This window comes from Trichoderma citrinoviride, assembly GCF_003025115.1.
Source record: "Trichoderma citrinoviride strain TUCIM 6016 unplaced genomic scaffold BBK36scaffold_7, whole genome shotgun sequence".
Taxonomy (NCBI): Eukaryota; Fungi; Ascomycota; class Sordariomycetes; order Hypocreales; family Hypocreaceae; genus Trichoderma; species Trichoderma citrinoviride.
The window spans coordinates 1,619,898-1,642,288 of record NW_020194715.1 but is presented as its reverse complement, the minus strand read 5'-3'; the positions used below and the strand labels follow the sequence as shown (position 1 = coordinate 1,642,288).

The 22,391-nt window shown below is 56.0% G+C and overlaps 6 protein-coding genes across 6 annotated transcripts; 4 read left to right on the top strand and 2 right to left on the bottom strand.

Annotated features, from left to right (window-relative positions):
- Window positions 1-4,950: 4,950 nt before the first annotated feature.
- Window positions 4,951-5,854, top strand: BBK36DRAFT_1159592 (hypothetical protein; the record flags this gene model as incomplete). Its single annotated transcript, XM_024894215.1, has 2 exons — window positions 4,951-5,160; window positions 5,510-5,854. 2 exons carry the CDS (start codon window positions 4,951-4,953, stop codon window positions 5,852-5,854), a joined length of 555 nt encoding a protein of 184 aa, XP_024749883.1.
- A 3,574-nt stretch (window positions 5,855-9,428) lies between these two features.
- BBK36DRAFT_1119025 (PAK domain-containing protein) lies at window positions 9,429-11,801 on the top strand (the record flags this gene model as incomplete). Its single annotated transcript, XM_024890543.1, has 1 exon — window positions 9,429-11,801. The coding sequence occupies one exon, from the start codon at window positions 9,429-9,431 to the stop codon at window positions 11,799-11,801; it is 2,373 nt and encodes a 790-aa protein (XP_024749882.1).
- A 1,378-nt stretch (window positions 11,802-13,179) lies between these two features.
- On the bottom strand, window positions 13,180-15,325 carry BBK36DRAFT_1133326 (SSrecog-domain-containing protein; the record flags this gene model as incomplete). The annotated part of the gene is made up of 4 exons (XM_024892082.1): window positions 15,296-15,325; window positions 14,351-15,061; window positions 13,874-14,248; window positions 13,180-13,780 (listed from the first exon to the last, which is right to left on the bottom strand). The coding sequence occupies exons 1-4, from the start codon at window positions 15,304-15,306 to the stop codon at window positions 13,180-13,182; spliced, it is 1,698 nt and encodes a 565-aa protein (XP_024749881.1). The 5' UTR covers window positions 15,307-15,325.
- A 456-nt stretch (window positions 15,326-15,781) lies between these two features.
- BBK36DRAFT_1119046 (hypothetical protein) lies at window positions 15,782-16,294 on the bottom strand (the record flags this gene model as incomplete). Its single annotated transcript, XM_024890546.1, has 2 exons — window positions 15,782-16,130; window positions 16,239-16,294. 2 exons carry the CDS (start codon window positions 16,292-16,294, stop codon window positions 15,782-15,784), a joined length of 405 nt encoding a protein of 134 aa, XP_024749880.1.
- Window positions 16,295-16,768: 474 nt separating this feature from the next.
- On the top strand, window positions 16,769-18,916 carry BBK36DRAFT_1135454 (alpha/beta-hydrolase). Its single transcript, XM_024892655.1, is given in 4 exon segments — window positions 16,769-16,825; window positions 16,939-18,579; window positions 18,592-18,828; window positions 18,896-18,916. 2 exon segments carry the CDS (start codon window positions 16,954-16,956, stop codon window positions 18,826-18,828), a joined length of 1,863 nt encoding a protein of 620 aa, XP_024749879.1. The 5' UTR covers window positions 16,769-16,825; window positions 16,939-16,953; the 3' UTR covers window positions 18,896-18,916.
- A 507-nt stretch (window positions 18,917-19,423) lies between these two features.
- BBK36DRAFT_1133325 (hypothetical protein) lies at window positions 19,424-21,627 on the top strand (the record flags this gene model as incomplete). The annotated part of the gene is made up of 2 exons (XM_024892081.1): window positions 19,424-20,368; window positions 21,439-21,627. Coding segments are annotated over 2 exons (1,134 nt in total), but the record flags the coding sequence as incomplete, so codon positions are not given.
- Window positions 21,628-22,391: the final 764 nt, after the last annotated feature.

Here is a 22,391-nt window from a genome sequence, read left to right as displayed (position 1 = left end):
TGATTGCCCTATACCTAGTAGGTTAAACTCATCCACTCCGCTCGGAAGCCATGGCGCCGGAGTATCAATCACTAGGCATGTAATCGAGAATCAAAGAGGGGGACTCATAACGCCCCCACGACTGCTGCGCTGTATACTAATCAGGGACCTTCGTTCTATGAAGTCACTCTCCTCAGACATGTTTGGCGACTGCTGAGCGGTTGTGCATATATACCGTATTGTAGCCCACACATATACCCTTCTAATTCAAAGCCTTTTGACGGCATCTGCCTCTGGATCGGGCATACGGATAAACTTCTTTCATATGAGTTTTCGATACTGGCAATGCCAGGGAGCAACCCATGACTTTTGCTTGACTGATGCTCTTCACATCGTTTATAGACAAGTTTCTAGAATGAGAATGCTCTTGTCGTGTATGGAGTGAACCGAGTCCGGTGCAAGCACATAGTAGGCATCTCGTAGCTGATCTGATACAAAGATCGATAGGCTGCAGCCCCATACCAGGAATATCCAACAAGTAGCCTCGCCTCACAAGAGTCGCCGACTTCGGTATCTGGGGTGAAGCTTACCGTACTCCGTTTCCATCTCGTTTCGGCACATGGACCTGGATGTGTAGGTATTGTAATACTAGTATATTGGAGTGACCAAGACCAACAACACGTGCTCGCAAGCCTGATCATGGGGGCGGGAACAGGTTGGCCTGTCGGTGGAATAGGTAGGTAGGTATCAGGATCCCAACAACTATTGCCAGCCATACCGCTGCTCCGTAATGCTATCAGGACAGATGGCAGCCAGATCTGTCTGGATTCGTCTCATCTGCACCAGCATGCGCAAGGGCTCGTGCATGTAGTACCATAGAGCTGTCCCGGCTAGGCGGTAAGTAAGGTATACATGGACCACCGTGGTAGAATTCCCAAGTAAGGTAGGTAGAACAAGGCTGGCCACATGAGTGATCAAGGGTTGTCTTACCTTGCCTGAGTGGTGATCAATACATAAAGTACCTTGTCCCACGAGAGAGGCGAGCGAGGCGGTGACGGCACCTTAGGTCTTACAACCGTTCCACTAATGAAGACGACGTCCCCGGCCGGCTGGAATCACAAAAGACGAGTCACCTTGAGCGGAGATTTTGCCATGCCCTTGACAGCGATGCTCAATGCCCGTGCGTGTACATACAGTAGGTAATACCTAGTACTGGCTGTGCCTTGTAAGAGCAGTGCTTATACTACCTTACCTTAGATAGCACTACACAGGTGCCGGTAACACTAGCACCAAGGATGAGGGACGGCCCGTCTACGGCGCTTTCCGGGAGGTCCACTGGCATTCGGTGACGATGTTGACGATGGATGAGAATGGCGGTGACGGTTGCCGGGAGAAGCACCAAAGGTACGATAAAATGCAGTGAAATACTGGTTCGAAATTGGAGGTTGATGCTAGGCATACTTGGGGATACATGCGGGCAGGCCACACAGCGATGGGGGCCTCTGCAAGATGACGCCTCACTCTGCTTCCCACAAACAGCGAGCAGAAAAAAAGAAGAAAAAACGTGGCTGCAATCCCTGCTCTCGGATCCTCTGCCCTGCGAATACGAATAGCCAAAATTAGTCGAAAGGAAAGACGAGATACGAGATCATGCGGAGTCGGTATGCATACAACTACTACTAGTAGTACTGCAGCAAGTACTACGTATGTGAAAATTGTATGTAGATGCGCTTATGATCGTGCCCAGGCCCCATTTGAGCTGGGGCGCTAGATGAGATGCTCGCCAGAAATCGGCGATGTGAATGAGCAGCGAACCACAGAGCCCCAATGCATTTGTAATACTACTACTACTTAGAAAACACTGAATCCAAGCTGCGAAGGAAACAAACCAGCTGGCGGCGAGACGGCACCTTGCTTCCTGGGCCAGACCGCATACGGGTGGGTGATGCTAGTAGCCATCGGTAGGCGAGATGGGTTGAAGCCGGGCACGAACCCCCCATGCAATCTCGTGGGGGATATTTTTAGGTTCCGTCACACCGCACGAATCTCACGTCTCTTTTTGGCCTTGTATAACAACGGGAGTCCCGTACATGCGAAGAGAACCTGCAGTAGACGTTGTGAGCATCAACAAGTTAGGTACTATGAGGAAGTGTGTGTGTGCGTGTCGTGGTCAAGCTCGAAACATGTTCAGATCCCATGATCAAGACGACTCGGTCAGGAATGCAGTGCAATGTAACCACTTCCACCCGGCCGCAAAGAGTCGTCCGTGCAAGTGCGCCGAAGCGGCAAGCGATCGCCGGGCCCGGCCATCAATTCTCGGACCCGACAATTCCACCCCCAACACGGAAGTTGTAAGCACGTTGCCACCTTGCCAACAAGAGTCTACGAGTACAGTAGGTATACGAGTTCCCTTCTATAAGGGACCCCGGACATTTGCCCTTGCCCCGGCCCGTCTGTCACTTACATACATACCTGTACAGACACCACCCCGCTTCCGTGCAACTCTGACCGTGGCTCCATGGTCACTTAGTTATAGGATTGCCACTGCTACAGTAATGGTGGTCAGGAAAACAAATCAAAAGCGTCCATACGAAGGGTCCTTTGATGCTAGGGTATTTGCAACTGGCTCGGTGCAGAGACGGTATCCATTGGTGGTTCAAAGGAAAAGAGAAAGGTCAGGCGGGTTATTATAGGGTAGGCAATGAATTACCTACCTACGAGAAATGCCCAAGATCTGGAGGCATACGCAGGCAGCATTTGCGACGTGAAAAGACAAATACAAACCCTTTTTTTTTCTTTTTCGTTGTTTATTCCTCGGGTCTATGGCATGACGAGACAATCCATGCCTATATACCTAGGCATTCCACCTCTGCCTCCGTGCTCTTGCATATGCAACCCAGCGAGTCAATGTCTATGTCTTGCAGCTTGCCTGCATGGAGCCATTACCCAGAAGCTCGAGCCAGCTGGTCACATGCGTGCTTCACCACGGGGGGCTATCTTTTGGTGGCAAAGGTAAGGAGAGCTGAGAATCTTCAGATAAACGAAGCTAAAAATAGACCTGGAATAAGATACTACATGGAAAGAAGGCCTGTGAAACTGCCATGCCATGCCGGTCCCCTTCTCGAAACTCGCGAGAAACGGCTTGTCGCATGCTCTTTCTTCTCTGCAAAGACATCCAACATCAAACATAAGGCATATGTAGGTTAATACATGAAACGATGCCCAATGCGTCATGCTCCCGTGTTTCAACGTCTTCATCAATGCAATGCTCGCATCGGCCGATCCGCAACGATGCGTGCGATCACCTCCCCCCTCAACGTGGCGAGCGGAGTCTTCGTTTCTTCCCCGGCTTACCTACCCGTGCATTGAGCATCGAGCTCAAGGTCAGCCAAAGGATGCGACGTGCATTCATCCCGTCTGCCTGTCCACCTCTTTCTCTGTCGCAAAGAGATCCTTAGATGGATGGATGCTGTTGGCGCAATCCTGGCTCCTCTTCGTGCCATCATGCCATATCAGGAAATACGCTGCGTGCCCTCTTGCCGGCGCCGTAAATAGCCTCAACTTCGTCCTCGTTCCTGTCCTAGGGGAGTCTAGTCCCGTCTTCTTCTATTCCTGCATTCTTCCTTTCTTCTTCTAATCTCACTCAGGTAAATTAGAGCCAGGCGAATTCTACCTGTTTCTGTACCTTTACGCAGAATGGCATAGCGGCAACCCGCGATGCGCCAATGACACGGCTCAGCTGAGATTCCCGCAGAACTTAGCCGGAGCAGCAGCTTCTCGTTGCTGGCCCTGGAATATCACCTTACCTGTATTACTAGTACGACATCGCAATAAAGGCCCAAGGGCAGCAGCAAATGAAACGGCCCAATCGCTGCTATCCGGGGTGGCGGACCCCCTTCGGCTGCGTTGCGAAAACCGGCCTAGTCACAGAGTAGCACGATTTGCTTCCAAAGTTGCACGATGTGCTCCATGTACTTGTACGACTCTGCGACTCTGCGTCGTCGCACCCTCTGCTTCTCATTCCCGTCCTTGCACGCTGGCGCCTCGGACGCTACTCCTCCCTTCCGTCGATTGGAAAGCAAGAGAGGAAGAGAGAAGACGACGAAAGGACAGGGAAGAGGGCAACGGGGAAACCAGGCTAAAACCGCATTCATCTGGTGGCTAACATCACCACCACCACCACCACCACCAAGTCAATCAAACAACCGATCTTATATGGGTCGCGAAAGTAAATGAGCATAGCAGAAGTTCCTCGGATGCGGCTGCCCTCTCCGCGCTGTTAGGCTGAGCATCAACATTATGGCTATGGCAGCGGCTTCGGTCGGAAATTTGACCAGCTGGTGATTGGGGGAACGGCTCGCCGACGGGGATTGGCAATCACAATCGCCAAACAGCCTGATATCGATATTCATCGTCCCCTCGTAGGCAGAATCCTGACGGCCGATATCCGGGGAGATTGGCTTCATCAACAAGTCGGCCATCTGGTACCTAGGTCACAAGAGATAAGCGACCAGATGCATGTACTCCGTGTTCCGCACCCAGCACTCTAATAAACTCGACATGGAGATTAGAAAGTTGATGCGGACGACTAGTAGTCGTAACGTAGCACACAGTACTCGCTCGTCCTCACCACTAGCAGTGACACGCCGGTGTGCTGTGAATGGCAGGGATCAACCAAGTTCGCAGTACAGAGAGTGGCCAAGAGCTGCTTGTTTTCGTGATGGGAGCTTTAACAGGTGCCTCGAGCAAGGGCCTTTGCTTGGTGTTGCCCTCCCCCAGGAAGTGCGAGTTTGCAATGATATCGTGAGACAGGCAAAGTCGGTGCTGGGACTTCGTATCGCCTCCCACCGCGTGTGACCGCAGCAGCCACAACGCAAATAATATAGAACAGCATTCCGCATCTTGGGTGATGCGGCCAGAAGCACGGACTTTTCGCCCTGAGGCTGCGACAAGTACGAAGTACCAAAGACGATGTACGCAAGCAATCGGGCAACGGTGAGCAGCGTGCCGCTGATGCAGGGGGGTAACCTGAGGCTGAATTCGTACCTGGACACTTCCGTCGGCCTGGAAGTGTTGAAGGCACGAGCGGAGCTGCGCTGGGGGATCCCTGAGTGCTTCACCATGATGGAGATGCGACGGAACGGACCCATCCCCGCCTTGGCTTCATGCGAAGACGCGCACGTACAGTAGAGACGTACAAGTGCGGTGTTGTTAGTAGTACAACTACTAGGTACTCGTAGGAGGCATGTACTCGTATGAATGCAGCTTGTGCGAGACGCGAGCGCTAGCAATCGTGCCGTGCAGCGCGGTCCATGTATGTCCATATGCGATGGCCTTCAAGTGGAAAACCCCTCAGGCAAAAAGAGGGACCAGAGCAAAGAAGAGCAAGAAGCCGAAGCCAATGCAGAGACGCAAAGTCTCGGAGCCGGACGGGGAGAATGAAGCCCAGAGTAGCAATCGGCCGGAGGTTGAGGCAATCCATGGGCTCCGGATGAGACGCCGCAAGCTGGTCGCTTCTTGTTCTGTGTAGCGGTCACAATTGATCACCACTGGCTGTCTTCCCCGTGTCGACGAGACGGGTGCTGCTAATCACGGACCCTTGGGCACCTCTGTCTGGCAAGGCCCTACCAAGATTGCAAGGCTCTCGCTGCAGCAGGGCCTGGCCACGCCAGACCGGGGGGCCATGCCTGTCCCCCAGGGCCAGACTAGGCCTCAGCCAGACGTTTCACGACTGCTGTCCGGCCCGGAGAGCCAGTCCGTGGTGATCAAGAAGGAATCCCAGGGACCCTCGCCCGCTGTCCTCTGTTGTTTCTCGATGGCCTCAAACTCCGTTTCTCTCCAGAGGGGGAAGTGGATGGTAGCGGTATTGTACTAAGCAGGGCAAGGTGCAGCATGGGCTTCCCTGCCGAAGCAATCTCGAGCGAAGTTTTTTTTCCCGTGTCGCCCCCACACATGTTTCTCGGGTCTGGTAGCACAAATAAACAATAAGGCAACCTCACGATTTCGACCCTGTTCCCTGTTTGTGCTCGTAAGAGCTAGTCGGCCGTACAAGGTAGTACATGGTAGTAGTATCTCCATTGGTTGGTGTTGCTTTTGAGAACAGTTCGTCCCCAAGAACAGCATCCTGGTCGTCACAGTAAGGTGTTATCGCCGGGCTCGCACTTGCTGCCTTGTTGCGTCACTGTACATACGAAGCCATGCAGCGGACGTCAGCTTTGTACCCGAGCAGCTCTGCAGGGAGGGTTTCACTGCCACTGTCGGCCTGTTCGTGTCTGCGTGCGGTCGGAGAACGAAGATGAAGATAAAGTTGCAAATGCCAGCAGCACGATTGACCTGTACAGGCAGAAGAGAGGAACCACCCGATTGACCTCTGCACATTGATGATGTGGAGGCTGAGCGAATAAAAATTCTTCAGCAAGAGCCAAGGGCCAACGTTCGCGTTCGTTCCTGCATCTGCGTGCTGCATGTTGGAGGGGAAGGTGACCGCATATCGCCGATGACTAGTATGCAGGGCACTTGCCTAAGTTAGGAAGAGAGCGGACGTATCTGTACGAGGCTGGCCTTCGCGGGGACTCTGGTAAGGCACTGAAGTGTGGTACAGTACCTACCTTACTTGGGCTTTGCCCTTGTACGTGTAATTCCATTGGCTCCCTGCATGATGGGGAGGATGCTGGCCTGATGAAGCGAGTATCAGTACTCCGTACTTCCACTCCAGGTTCGTACCTGCCACCACCTTCCTTAGCGTATTACCTCGGGGACAGGTTAAGGTATTGGGTACCTAGGAGGGTCCGTGGCAGAAGGAAGCTCATACAATTCCATGTACGAGTACTCGTAGTTGTATTATGTAGGTGTCGGCACTAAGCTTACATCTCCCAGTCGCAGGAGTGGAAAGCCTTCCTCTCAGACCTAAATTATCACATCACTCACTCGTCTTGGCATTGAATATCCCGTTCTGGCAAAGAACAAGCGTAGGGGAATACGACGAATGAGGTGCCGAGAGGTCAAGGGCAAGCACGTTATCGGATGCAGCTCCTCCCGACCTACATAGTACATACAGAGGCAGCAAGCACAACCTGAACGTCCAACCTGCCGCGACACACCGAGTGTAAGGTACGTACGATAAGGTACATGCACAGCAATGCCACCTGCCAAGGGCAAGAAGACATCTCGTTGCTCCTGCAGCGCGGACCCGATGCAGCGGATTGGGCCATTGCTCGGTTAGCGCCACGCAGATCCTTGCCCTCTGGCCTCTCCGACGCGTGGATGGGGTCAGAACTGCTCTGGGCTCCTGCCAGAAGGATTCACTGGGCTGCTTGTCCTAGTACCGGGACAGACACGCTCTGAACATGACATTTTTGCTGTGGAACTTGGACGAAATGGCCCTCCACTCCGTGCAAGCCCCAAGCTTCAGTAACTGACTGCGCCCAAGTCAGACGCTTTCTTATTAATCACCTACCTTAGGTACCTGCACAGATACCTGCCTCTGTGATATTTCAAACTGACATACAGGAACACTTATAAGCACAGCGCAGCAGTACCCTTCTGAGGTACCCTATGTATACGAGTACTTGTACAGGTTGACAGGCACCGCCAACTTGGAAGTGCCAGCTCCTCGCCGTGCCTGGGCGCCTTGGCGTGTGCTAGCGCAGTTGTGCCTGCCACGCCAGGCACGGAATCCTCCCGTGTCGTCGCGCGTTGCTTTGGGCTTAGTGCAAGTACCAGTACTTGACGTCGGCAACAGGGTTCCTGGACTCGTGCTCTGCAGATTGCGACTCTCGCACCGACTCTCCACGATCCATCACCAGAACCCGTCATCTGCCATTTATCGATCGGGCTTTTTCACTAGTCGCTCCTTTGTCTGGCTGGTAGTACTATCACTATCTTCATCTTCGGCTGCGCAGCTAGACGAGAAGCGCTTCAAATGCCTCGGATCCAGCTGGCGAACCGTTGCCTCTCGCCTTCTAGAAGCACCCGCAGAACGCCGACTCGGATATTAACGCGGCTGCGTGCCTTTGCCTACGGCCAGGGACCGACCGATAGGGCACGTACTCGTACAGGCACTACATCTCCATTACTCGTATCTCAGGAGCTCGGAGTACGCCGTGCGATTCTGCGCCAACATATGTACATACGCGGGCGGTCCTCGCTCATCTCGCAATGGCGTGCCTCGAAAACAGCCGGTGTGCGACACGATGCGGTGCGATGCGGTGCGCCGTTACAGCTGCTCGCGATTATACGGATTGAATGTTCCACTGCGTCCAACTATTCGCTGCCTACCTCACCTTACTTCTGCGCTCCGTGCTTGGTGCTTGGTGCGGGCACCGCGTTCCTGCAGCGCAGGCATTACACGCTCTCTTAGGCCACGACGCAGCTGCAGGTTGCATCACGCTTAACTGCTGCCTGTGTTGTTGCATGGCACGCATATGCTTGCTTGCAGCCTTGTCCATCACACGAGCCTTGGGGTGCTCTCCAGCTCCTGGTCCGCACGCCATGCTACGTACCTGCAACCCTGAAGTGCTGGGCTCAGTCATTCCGTTCTGTTCGTGCAACTCTGTCGGCCATTCGTCTGCATGCTGCGGGTGACAAGAGTGCGTCCAGAGATCCATATCAAGTACATGTACTCCATACGGACGTACAGGGTTGCTAACCATCCCAGTCATCGTTAGGATGCAGTAGTATCCTAGTCTCTGTCCAGGGGGACTTGGGAGCCCTGTCCGCCGAGGGACCAACACGGAGCTATTCCCCAGCACCCATCGTCTCCATCAGACCCCTCCCTGTTCTGTTGACGACGCTACGAAAATCCACCCTCGAAGAGGTCCCGCGGTCCAATCTCCTGAACTGACCTGGGGTCATGGCCAGACCCCAGCCTCTGGGAATTCTGGTAACAAGCCTCGTCCTGGGGCCCTGGAGGAAAAGCCCTCGTGCTGCAGTACTCTCTGATCCCACCCAAGCACAGCTCCCAAAGAACCAGAGAGTATAATAATACCGGCACCGCTGCGGTCGCGTCTCGTGCTGATGATATCCACTCCAACGCCTCGCCTTGGCCGAACTGTCGATTGCGTTCATCATAAGACTCCCCTGGGTCATCTTCATACACTTATGGAGCACGGAGCACCGCATCCTTACATGCACTCATACGAATAAGCGGAGCCCAAGCGCAAGACGAAAAAAGCAAAGCAGCCCAAAAAAGAAAACAAGAGGCCCCTCATCGCTTTGCTTCACCCTGGAGCAATCAGTCTCGCCGCAGATCCCCAGAGGGCATGGTCTCTTGTCGCCCTCGTCCGAACCCTTGACTCGCAATGTGGAGCATGAATGCCATAGCCTTCTATTCTGGCCACCCGGCGCCGCAGCAGGTTCCCAGGGCCAGGCCTCAGACGTCGTCCTACTGGTACTTGAACAGGTCGTCGACAGCTCCCTCTTCTCCTAACCTCGACCATACACCATCCGAAATGTCTCCCATAAGTGCCGCCGAATTCTTCGAGCCTGCCATGGACAGGCCACCCTCCCCAAGCAGACTTCGGCAGCTGAACTCGCAAATGAGGCGAGCATCGCAGCTGCGCCGCCAGAATGGACACCGCACCGCCGCGTCGGCATCTGTGGCTTCCAACGTCGACAATCCCGGGTGGGAGCAGACCTTGGAGAATCTGTCTCTCGGCAGACGGTCCTCCGTCAAGTCCACCGGCAGCAGCGCCCACTCGCGCGAGCGCTCAGAGAGTGTCTTCGGCAAGAACCCTTTCCATCGACGGGTGAGATCCAAGCGGGAGAGCAGCGCCAACTCCTCGTCGGCTAGCTCCATGTATTCCGCTGAAGTACCAGCGGACAATGCTGCTGCCGCGCCTCCAAAGGAATCTTTCATACAGGCTTTCGCCAGACGACGAGCTTCGCGAGACGACGCCGCCGCAGCACAGAAGAAGCTGCAGATATCGGGTCCTTACAACTTCCAACATGTTCTGCACACGAACCGCGACGAACGCCCACTGCAGGAGGCGCCCGAGCTGCTAACCATGCGGGCGACCGGCCCGACAAGCGCTCCCCATGCTGCCGCCTCGACCGAGGAATCTGGCCTTCTGTTCCACCCCGACGCCTACAACGACTCTGGCGCCTTCTTCTCCAAGCCCGCTGCCGCATCGCGCGAGACGCCCACTCCGCCTGTCGGGCCTCGTCGATTGATGAGGCGAATTCGATCGCAGGATCAAATGGGAGGCACGCCTTCCATGTCACCACCGCCCAGACCACCGAGGTCTCCTATCCCTCCCCCTGTGTCGCAAGCCGACTCTCCAGTTTCGCCCTCTCGCAGACCGAGCCTCCAGGTGGCGTACGAACATGGAGAGCAGCTTCCGATTGTCAACATCGAACGCCCCAAGACCAGCGGAGGCTTCCGGCATCCGTTGCCGTATAACCCCGACGAGCAGGTCGAGCCGCTCCCGCCTATGCCCATCTTGACTACCCGCGAAGACTTCCACTTTTCTAAGACGATGCTTTCGCCAATCCAACCTTCACCTACTCGCGAAGACTTTCCTGTTTATAAGCCAATGCTGTCGCCAATCCAGCCTTCACCTACCGAGCCCTCTTGGCCACTCGCCAGCCCTACTTTGGCATCATACGAGACCCCGCTTGCCGATGTACCGGAAGAAGACGAGCAGAACGGTCCTGCTCGGCGGTCTATTCGGGCCAGCCAATCCGTTCCCATGCTTCGCAAATCTCATCGCCCGGTGAGCAACGCGTCAGAAACGCTTGGCAGCCCCCTTCCGACGCCGGTACCGCAGCATGCTGCTCCGGAGGGTCACGGGTTCGACTTTGGGCTCGGCGACGAGAGCTGGGAAGATGATATTGACTATTGCTACGAGCACGAGGCGGAGGCGGACTGTGACTACCAGTGGGAGCGTGAATCCATTGATACCGCTCGCGATAGCGATACCCTCCCGGTGGATGTGAGCTTTGCCCCCGAGGAGGCCGTTGTGCCCATTGGGACCGCAACGTCGTCTCCCGGCATGCTTTCCGTAGCCACATTCGACGTTCCCGCCCTGAGCCCCATCAGCCAGACATCGACACCTACTGTCCAAGAGGCCATCACGCCTGTTTTCGCCGCTCCTGCTACCAACAATTTTTCTCTCCCCCGCCTGGACAAGAAGAAGATTCGTGCTTCGTATGCTTCGAGCTTCAAGGAGTCCCATGGCTTCACCTTGTCTCCTTCACTGCTCATTCCTGGCGACTTCCATCAGCAGATGCTGCTGGAAGAGGGTGCCCGATACGAGCACCCCGACGAGGATGAGCCGACATTGCCATACGCCCAGGCGGCGTTGTATGACGAGACCAGCAAGTCAATGCAGTGGTCGCAGCAGCGAGCGAGTACCTCCACGACGGGAACTACTTCCACTAACTCGGATTCGACTGCCGACCGTCACGTCTCGACCAACTCCACTTGGTCGTTTTTCACTCGCTACACAGCGAGCAGCAGCGGCTCGGTACACAAGATGACTGAATCCTGGACCGAATCTGCAGAGCCTCTGCCGGCATCCCAAGCCGAGGTGTTGCCGCCTGCTGATATTGCAGACGAGGCGAATATCACCAGCCCGCAAGACACGGTTCCCGAACTGGTCTCATTCCCACTCGCCCCGTCCAGGAAAGTTGCTCATCACAAATCTCACGCCAGTGAGTCGATCATCCGCGAGGATCCTTCTGCTTCGTTCAAGCAGTTCGAGGCAGGCCAGAGACGGGCCTCGCGATCCAGGACTGCCAGTCTGAACAGCCAAGCGCCGCCAGTTGGACAGTATGCCTTGTTTCCCCGTTCGTACATCAAACCAACGGGCGACCGCATTTAGAGAAATTGCACCGATCCAAAACGCACCTACTCTTGCCTGACCCACGCGCACGCACGGCTCAGATTCGAAGATGACACCCCTTAATCGACCCCTACCATTCGAAAGCACTCGCTATTCGATTTTCCTATGTACCTTTAGCGATGTACACCATCTGGTTATTTCCTTGCCTGGCCTTTGAGATTCTTACCTATCGTTCACGGCGTTTTTTTCGTTCCTGTATAGAGTATTGGGGGCATGGCATCGCCAACGTTGGCCCTACGCTGGGCTTTTCCTTAGATATGGCGGGAATAAAAGGAAAAAGAGAGTATAAAATCTTGCTTGAAAGAAAACAAGAGAGAAAAAAGCAAGACAACACACAGCTGACGGAGTCTTTTTCTTTTTTGTTCTTTTCCTTTATCTTTCTCTCTTGTCTGGACAGACTGGAAATTGGAAATCCCGGGATGGAATTGCGGATTTTATGACGACTGCGATGGAATTTATGAACTGGATCTAGACGGAGTTTTTACATGTTCCTTGCTGTTTTGTTTGGGTTGCTTTCTTGTGCTATCCTCGTTTCGGTTTCTCCCTCTCCCTCTCTTCCTACACCTTTTCCTTCTGTTTTGGAATCTGCTACCCCGGGGAAATATCTGCGTTGCGTCATTATTGCTGGTAATAAGTGTGGCTTTGGAATATATGGCTTGGTCGCCGAGGACATAAACCTGTGTTTAGCTTTGCACTACCTTTGAGAATCGAACAGATAATAAGTAGAAAAAAAAAGAACAGAACTAAAAAGAAAAGAAAGAGAAACTCGAAACAAACATGTAGGATGATATGGGTGTGAAAGTGACAATGCTGACCTACCTTACCTACAGTCATATATCTCCCTCTTTGCTTCTCCTTTCTTCTATATAAAAGGTAGGTTGTCAACATCGATTACGTGGAGGAGTTCATTTAAGTAACCATTGAACAGAATTTACACAGTGTTCCCTATAAGGATATTAACCTCGTTGAGACATCAGCGGAGTCCTTATTTTTTTTCCCAACAGTAACGCATACCCGGCTCAACCGACATACAGAACATCGAGGAAGACAAGAGGGAGACGCAAGCACAATGAGCTTTGAAATCTTGAGATGAAGCGAAATAAATCACAATACAGAAACCACGCGCCTCCATAAACGCCATCCCTAGCTACCGAGAGAGGTAGCCATTTCTCCTATTCCTTTCCCTTTCCTACTGTCCATTCGTACAGATCTTTTCTTCGTGCAACCTTGCTTGCTCTTCATCTCTTTTCGAAACTAGCCCCCTTCCTTCACCATGTAATAGAAGAAATGGAGAAGAAGAAAAAAAAAAGAAAGAAACGGCCCGCTTTGCTTAAGTACCAAGTGGAAAGGCCTAGTGCTATTTCTTGGACTTCTTCTTGGGCCGCTCCTCTTCCTCGTCATCGTCGACATCGTCCATCTCCTCATCGTCGTCATCATCATTGTCCACGTCGCTCTCGGCGCTACCGGAGCCGGAACTCTCGTGGTTGCTGTCGTACTCCTCGGCGACGTCGCTGTCGCTGTCGGCCTGGAAGTCCTCGTCCACGCTCTCCTCGTCCTCGTCGGCGGATCCGCGGTCCGCCTTGGGCACGACGACTTCATCGTCCGAGTCGTCCATGGCCTCCTCGCGCAGGGCGGCGGCGAGCAGGTTCGCGTCCTCGTCAATCTCGTTCTTGACGCGCAGGCCCTTGAGCTTGAAGAAGGACTCGAGGGCTTTGAGATCCTCGCGGTTGATGTTGCTGAACTGCGATGATCCGGCGCCGTTCTTCATCACGACGGTGATGTCGAACGTGGACAGGGCGGAGACCGCGCCGCTCACGCGGGAGAAGGTGACGGACTGTGTCTGCTCGTACGCAATGTACGTAGCCGGCTTCGGCACGAACATGAAGGCCTTTTCTAGGCAGTACAGGAAACCCTCGCTGGCTTTGATGGAGCACTTGATGCCGTACTGGTTGCGGTGGCTGTGGCAAAGGAGTGGAAGAGGCCAAGGTCAGCATATGCATCTCATACATACAAAATAAGAGGGGATGAAGCGGGGAGATGGATAGACGTACGTAAGAAAGTCTTTTGCGGGCGAAGAAATCTTCTTGTTGCCGAGGCCTCGGAAGATTTTGGCAACGACGTGGTGCAAGGGTTCTTCGTAGTGGGCTTCGAGCTTGTCCTTGTACTTGGTCTGCAGCTCTTCCTCGTCAATGTTGAGGTCAATCGTCACCTCCTCGTCCTTCTTGAACTGCATGACGACAAACGGGTATCTTGTCTGGCCCTGGCGGAGAGGGGGGTCCAAGCCGATGCAGAGCAGACAATGCATATCGTCGGGCTTGGGGAGCACCATGAACTTCTTGACGGCCTCGTACTGGATCTTGTAGTCGTACGTCTTGCCGCGGAGTCTAAAGGAGGCTTCGTACATGTCGATATCGAAACGACCTCTGCATCGCATTTGTCAGAACATATCTTCCAGCTAGGGGGGGGGGGGGGTGCGTTTGAGGGTGGGTGCGAGCCAACGCAAAACATACCTGGGAGTAAGGTGTAGGACATCGAGGAACGTGGCAATCGTATCGCCGGCCGTTTCGCCAATCTCTGCCTTCTCAATGAGCGTCTCGTAGAAAAAGGTGGCGGCGTTCTGCTCCTCCTCCTCGGCGTCGCTGCCGGCGTCGTCGCCCTCGGTCTCCTTCTTCGTCGTCGTGCCGGGGATGTAGAAGCGCATTTCGACTAGCTGATCCTTGCCGGCACCGGCCTTCTTGCCCTTGCCTCGCGCGCCGCCCAGCTGGCCATTGGTGCCTGTGTCGTTGGCGTTGAGGGGCAAGGCGAGCTCCACGGCGACTTCGTTTCGGCCAGCCAGGTTTGTGTTTCCAATCTCGGAGTAGGGCAGCTCAAAGGCCGGACGGTTCTGGACGTTGAAGACAATCTCGGCTTTGGAAAACTCGGCCTTGCCCCAGTTCCAGCCGCGCAGCGCATGCTCCTTGTTCTCCAGCGCGGTGCTGTACCAGTTCTTGAAGATCTTGCTGAGGCGTTCGTAGTCCTCGTGCTGGAAGCCGTCGAGCTGGATGATGCCCGAGTTTCGCTGCAGGATCCGGATCTCGTAGCCCCTGGCCGCCCGACTCCATTGGGCGCTGCCGATGTTGCTGTGGTCGAGGGTAAAGGTGTCACCGCCACCGGCAGGCTTCCACCCGAAGCCCGTCTCTGCGAACCTACACTTGCCGCTCTCCTTGGAGAGGTCAAGGTAGATGTTGTCGAAGCTCTCGCTGTATAGAAGAAGAGGCTGTAGTCAGCATGTCAAGTTCGGATGTAGGAGGATCAAGGTCATGCATGGGTAGGGTTTGTTGGATGGCCGTGACCGAACCACCAGAGGAGGCTGGATCTGGCTTCTCTTGGAGGGGCGACGAGAAGAGCAGCAATGACGCAGAGAGTGGAAGAGAGAGAAAAGAGGAAAAAGAATGAAAAGAACGACAGAGCGAGAGAGATTGCAAGTCACTTACATTGCAGTCATTTTCCTTTGCTTTGGCTGCCCAGATGGCTGGATAATGAATGACCGGATGGATGATGGAAAATGGAGGCGAGGCTGCTCGGAGTCTCAAACGGGATTAAGCTGGAGTGAAATTTGAGAGCTGCGGCGCGACAAGTGCAGGTGCGAGCGCGCTGGGAGACGCGCCACCTGCCGTTTGCGCCTCAGCCATTTCTGCGCCTCAGCCACAGGTGCAGCGCTGCTTTTCCCAGCTTGGTGTGGCGCATGCGTCAGAAGGCTGGAGCTTAGGAGGCATCTCACATGCATCTGATCTCAGTCGCTACAAAAAGGAATGCATGTATCATGACAATACTGGCGATATGTATGTGCATCAGTTGGATGATGTAAACAAGACGGCACGGAACAGTATTTGTGTCGCTGTAAGGAGCAGCATCGGGGTCATTCTTTGCACTCCCAGAACTACGATCGATCAAGGTAGAGGCTTGAGAGGCTACAGCTTCTATTTGTTGAGCTGCTGAGTATACTTGACAAAGTCGCTACGCAGCTGGTGAATGTTGATGAAGCCGCTCCGAGCTTCCAGGGCGTTGAAGGGATTCCCCAGCGCTTCCTTGTCCGCATCCCCCGTCTGAGAGCTTTTGCTGTCGGCCTCGCGCTCAATCTTGCCAGCCCATGTGTGCCACTGGATTGGCTCGGGCGCTCCCGATCCCAGCACAAGCCCCAAGCAGATCATGAATGTTGCCGCAATGGTTTCGATGTAGATGTCCAGGGGAAGAGCGGCTGCGGATGCTGATGCGGAATGCTGGACTGAGGTTGAGGCGAGGAGAGTGTGCTCATACGCGGAGTAGCATCTGGGCATCGTCATGTCAATTTAGCATTCATAGGTACCTTAACGGACAACAAAAAGGAACAAAGAGCAAAAATGGAAAGAAAAGAAGGATGGAAAACACTCAACATACCCGTGAGCAAGAATGACCAGCCCTACAAGGGTCAGAGGACGGGAGAGCCACGCCATCTTGAGATTTATGTAGTCGCTTCGGAAGCATCAAGTGAGAAGGCTCAAGTTGAGTGAACAGATCCGGCCTGGAACAACTTCTCCGTGGCGGAATGCCGGTGAAGGCACAGTGACAACGACACAGTGCGTCTGGGGGCAAGGGGGAAGCCTGAAGGCATGGGAGAGTGTCCGCCAGATCACTGGCGCATTCCCCACGAGCCGGACTCGGGTGGAACAGAAGCTAACAGAGCGCGCTAGGAGATGTTTTGAGACTGAGTACAGATACTGCACTTAGCTGAGCATGTATACTTCAACTTTCCTCCAAACTAATCACGTCTGTTACTGCCGTCTCCAGAGACGCTCCCGAGACGGCACAAGCGCAGGCCTGGGCCTGTAGGAACGGCTAGCGTACACAGTGCCAAAGGCCCCAAGGGACGCGATAACGTCAGTCATCTGCGATGCCAACACAACCTTGATGCTCCATGACAACCAATGCAACTCCCATCACCTGACAGGTCGCTCCCTATCTTCGCCTCTCGCCTCTGCCACCTGCCATCTGCCATCGTCAAAAAGCGCCCTCTTCTCATCGTCATCATCAGCTTCATTACCAACCTAATACAGCAACCGTCCACGACTCACAGCCTCTCCTCTCTAGATGGAATAACCCCATAGTTCGCCCCATGGTGTCGCCCAGTTCCAGATGCGGTCTCCCCGGCAGGGTCACCGCTGCTCTGCTGCTGGCATCGGCCCTCGCCATCTCGCCGGGCTCGGCCAGCATCATCGGCGGCGACGTTGGTCTCGACCAGCACGTCCTGCTCCCTGCCGGTCCCGGCCCTGTGCTGCCCTCGCGCCCCGACACCGTCCATCCCGCTGAACACACCTTCACTCTCCGACACATCTACCACCACGGCACCGACCAAAACCCAAGGCTTCATCGGAAGCTGGACGTGGTCCCTGACCAGTCGCGCGTCTTCCTCGCCGCCGACGACGAGTATGCCGAGCATACGGTGCCGCAGCTCAAGGCCCGCAGCCGAGCCGAGACGATCGAGCGACTTGCCGACAGGCGTCCGTCTGTTGTCGACCCCATAGTCGCCGAGTCGCGGAGGCAGGGGTACGCGGCCGTCTTGGACGCCTCGGCATGGACCATGGACGAAGTCTCGTCCCCCGACATCACCGATAAAGATACCGTCCTCACCATGGCATACGTTGCTGCCGATGCCTACGTGGAAAACGATGGCCAGGCCGACTGGCAGGACATTGGCGCCCCCTTCAACCGGAGCCTTGACTTTGGCTGGGGGACGGATGGCCTGCGCGGCCATATCTGGGCCGACGAGAACAACTCGACCGTCATCATCGGCCTCAAGGGAACATCACCCGCCGTCTTTGACGGAGAGGGCACCACAACGAACGACAAGGTTAACGACAACTTGTTCTTCAGCTGCTGCTGCGCTCAGCAGGGCCAGTGGACTTGGCACCAGGTCTGTGACTGCGCCACCGGCACATACACCTGCAACAATACTTGCGTGCGAACGGCTCTTCGAGAGGAGAACCGCTACTATGCCGCGGCGCGTGAGCTCTACTCCAACGTTACGGAGCAGTATCCCGACTCCAACATCTGGCTGGCGGGCCATTCGCTGGGAGGCGCCGTTTCCTCCTTCTTGGCCCTGACATACGGCGTTCCCGCCGTGACGTTTGAGGCCGTGCCCGAGGCGCTGCCGGCTTCTCGACTGGGTCTCCCGGTCCCTCCCGGAGCCGACCCCGAGACGCCGCAGACGCGAGCGTACACGGGGACGTATCACTTTGGCCACACCGCAGATCCCGTATACATTGGCACCTGCAACGGCGCAACTGCTACGTGCTCTTTCGCCGGCTATGCCATGGAGTCGTCCTGCCACACTGGCTATGAGTGCGTCTATGATGTGGTGGCAGACAAGGGGTGGCGAGTGGGCATTGGCACGCACAAGATCCGGTCCGTCATCCAAGACGTCATTCTCAAGTACGACGAGGTCCCCAAGTGTGCGCGGACGCCCGAGTGCCGCGACTGTGGCCAATGGAAGATGTACGAGAGCAACGGCACCGAGACGACCACCTCTGCGGTTCCCACGACGACGTCTCGCACACGGACACGGACGTCAACGTGCCAGACCCCTGGCTGGTGGGGATGCTTGGATCAACCGACAACCTCGGGTGATACAAAGGTGCCGGCCCCTACTCCTACGACCACAACTACTACTACCTGCAAGACGCCTGGCTGGTTTGGCTGCAAAGATAAGACGACGCCGGCCAGCACCAGCGAGTCTACCACCACCACCACCACCACAACGACAACCTGCGAGACCCCCGGGAGGTTCTGGGGCTGCAATGACGAGGTTACGCCGACAAGCTCTGTGTTCACCACCGTCCCCGCCAGCACAACCTGCGAGACGCCTGGCAGGTTCTGGGGTTGCAAGGATGCAGTGACATCCACGAGTACGGGCACAGGGGCTGCTGCTGCTGCTGCCGGGAGAACCGCCCCGACCATTACGTCGGCTCCAACGGCGGCTCCCATACGGTGATGGAAGATGTAGATGACGGGAGATGGAGTGTCAGACTGTTACACTTTTTTTTTTTGATTGGATAACATGGCGTTTGGGTAGCTTGTTCCTGTTGATTCTTATTAGACTATTGCTAGGATGAGTGGAAAGACTCTTTCGTGGCTTCACATTATGTAGCGATCACGAGTAGAATGCTCTGTAATACCAACCTCATGGTTTACCATCTCCCTACCTACCTATTACCCAGAGCTGCCTGGTCGAATTGAAGCTGTTCTTGACGCATTAGAGTCTTGTTGCGACATGAAAAGTGCATGTACTTGATTGTCTACGCATTATCATTACACTCCGTAAGTACCTTTACTGTACGGCTCTGAAGTGGAGATGATTGTCACTTTTTCATAAGGTACCTACCTTCACTTCAGTAGCACGTCTCCCACACGCGTCTCTACTCATCTTCACCCCTCCACACCCAAAAATTTCCTCTCCCACTTTTCATCTTCTCAGAAAGCGCGGCTCCAATGTAGCCACTCATCGTCAAGCGCTCCTCAGTGCTTCCAAGCAGCAGACAATCGGCTCCTTCTGCTCCTCCAGCAGTCGCAGGAACAGCGAAAACGAAATGTCGGCCGTCGACTCCGAATCGAGGCTGTCCGACAAGGACGAGTCGCAGCTGTCGGCTCCTCCTCCTCTCAGCGACCTGGACAGCTCCGACAGCGCCAGCGACAGTGGCAGTGACAGCGAGCCGGCATCGTCCAGGCGGGAGCCCGAGCCTGTAGAATGGCTCGCCACCTCGCGGTCGCGGCGGTCCACGGCCGGCAACCGCATGAAGTCGATGCTGGCCAACGAGGAGCCCGACTCGGACCTCGAGCTGCTGTTCGCCGAGTCCGACAATGACCAGGGCTTTTCTGACGCCGGCGACGACGCCTCCGACGTCCAGATGGACTCGTCGTCCGACGACGAAGACGACAACAATGCTGCCGCCGACGAGCTCGAGGGCGAGCGGGAACTCGAGCGCCAGGCTCGCGAGCGGCGCGCGGCCCAGCGGAAGCGAAAGGCGCAGGACGGCATCCCGGCCAAGTTCAGGAAGCGAGTGCGCATCAACACCAACACGGACACGTCGACGCCCGCGCCCGCGCCCCGGCCCAAGAAGAAGTCAGAGCGCGCGTCTTGGCTGCCGTCGCCGGCCGACCTGCCCACCCGGGCGTCGTCGCGCAAGACGACGCGCATGTCCAAGGAGCAGCTGCACCAGCAGATGATTGAGCGCGAGGAGCGACGGCTGCGGCAGCTGGAGCTGATGCAGAAGAAGGCCGCCAGGATGGAGGCGCTCAAGAAGCCGCCCATGACGCAGGAGGACCGGCTTCGCGAGGCCGCCATCGTGGAGAAGCGCAACAGCAAGAGCCTCAACCGCTGGGAGGTGGCCGAGAAGCAGAGGGAGGAGGAGCGGAGGGCCAAGCTGGCGGCTCTTAGCCAGAGGACGCTGCAGGGCCCGGTGCTCACCTTCTGGACGGGGCTGGGCGAGGCGCGGCGCGTCGTCATTGAGGAGGAGAAGCCCAAGAGGAGGCGGGTAGAGAAGAAGGACAAGGCCAACAAGGACGCCGAAGCCGAAGCCGGGAAGGACTCTTCTGCTGCTGCTCCTACATCCAACGATCCAGCAGAGAGCCAGCAGGACAAGAAGGGCCAGCAACAGCCGGATGCCTTTGTCGAGAAGGCGGCGACGGCGAATGGTGATGATGTGGCGAATGTCTCTACGCTTCAGCCGACGCCAGATACCGCCGACAATCCCCCAGCGGCTGCCCCAGTGGATCCAGTGAAGAAGGAAGAGGACGACGATGGGAAGCCTAGAGAGGACGGGCTCCTCTCAAAAGCAACTTCAGGAAAAGAAGAAACATCAGCGTCGGCTACTGTTGCTGCAACCACCACCACCACCACCACTACTACTACTACTGCAACTGCTGTCACGAAGCCACCTGAAGAACTGCGTCAACCACCGACGATTGCCTCGCCTTCTCTGCCTCCTCCCCCTCCTCCACCTTCTCATAGTGGCCTGGCTGCACCGGTCGCCGCCTCGCTCTCCGGACCGCCTCGCCAGATGTCTCCCTTGGCAGCGCCCGCCGGCATTGGCAGCCCGCGGCCAACAGAGGCTGGCAAGCCATCGGGCGTGCTCGCACCCCCTATTCTTGCCCCGCCGCCAGCCATGAGCATGGACTATCGCCCCAGCCCAGCACCAAAGTCCAACGTCCTCGCGCTGCCATTGCCCCAGACGACTCTGCCCCCTGCGCTCCACGCCCAGACGACGACGCCCGGTTCTTCCATGGCCGGCCCTGCTCCCGTAGTGTCGACGGAGCCGCTTCTTCGGCATACCGTCCTGCGGCCCATCATCCCCGATCCCGACCCAGCCAGCAAATCGGCAAGCCCCAGCCTCCCGGAACCGCCCTCGCAGCCTGTCTCTGGCTTGGCTGATGCCCCTGAAGCCCCCGCGACCACGACTCGAAATGTCATCATCTTTCAAAACTTCAATGAAAACGCCCTTCAAGACAAGAGCATCCAGACCCAGATCCTCTTTGGCCGCAAGATGAACAAACTCAACAGTATGGCCTTTCCCCTGTCATTTGTTTTTCCCCCCCTCCAGAAAAGAGTCCCGTCACTGACCCAGCCTTGGCCTCTGCAGAACCGTCACCCACGCCAAACTGCATCATCACAAACCTACCAGCCCGTTACCGCGACCCAAAGACCGGGCTGCCGTACCACAACGTTGCCGCGTACCGGGAGCTCCAGCGTCTCCAGCGCGGGGAGCTGAGCTGGAGCCGCATCCTCAACGCCTGGGTCGGCAGCCAGAAGGTGGCCGCCGACGGCGTGCCGGCGCGGTTCCTCGATCCGAACGCGCCCACCAAGTCTGCCGAGGAGAGGGAAAAGGAGAGGCTGGCCCAGATCAAGGCCGTCACGCCCACACAGTCGCAGCAGCCCCAGCCACAGCAGCAGCAACACCATCATCAGGCGCCGCCGGCGGCCGTCGTGGCGGCAGCCCACAAGTCTCCCCAGGTTCAGCAGCATGTGCAGCAGCTCCAGCAGCAGTCTCAGCAGCAACAGGGGAGCAGCAGCCAGAGATTACCAGGACCGCCACCGCCGCAGCAGCAGCGAGGAGCTCAACAGCCTATGCAGGCGCATACCCAGCATCAACAACTGCCAGTCCAGCAGCAGCAGCAGTCGCAACTCCAACCACAGCAACTGGCAGGGCCTCAGCAGCTACCTCCTCAGCAGCACCAGAACCAAGCCCGACCAAGTCCAATTCTACAACCCCCGCAACAACAACAGCAGCAGCAGCAGCAGCAGCAGCAGCAGCAACAACCGCCTGTGCCAAATACTACAACCTCCACCCATTCCATCCCTCCGCCACAAGCACCACTTCCTCAGACAACATCGCCATCTCCCGCCGCCGTCCCTAACAAGAGCCCCGCTCAAGGCACGACTGTACCTCTTCAGCCCCAGCAGCAGCAGCATCCTCAAGGAGCCCAGCCTCTTCTTCCCCCTCCCCTAGCTAAAGTACAAGCTCAGCAGCAGCCCCAGGCTCAATCTCAATCTCAACCTCA

Excerpts from the sequence above, each read along its gene's own strand:
- BBK36DRAFT_1135454 (XM_024892655.1), top strand. The coding sequence starts at position 16,954 with ATGGTGTCGCCCAGTTCCAGATGCGGTCTCCCCGGCAGGGTCACCGCT.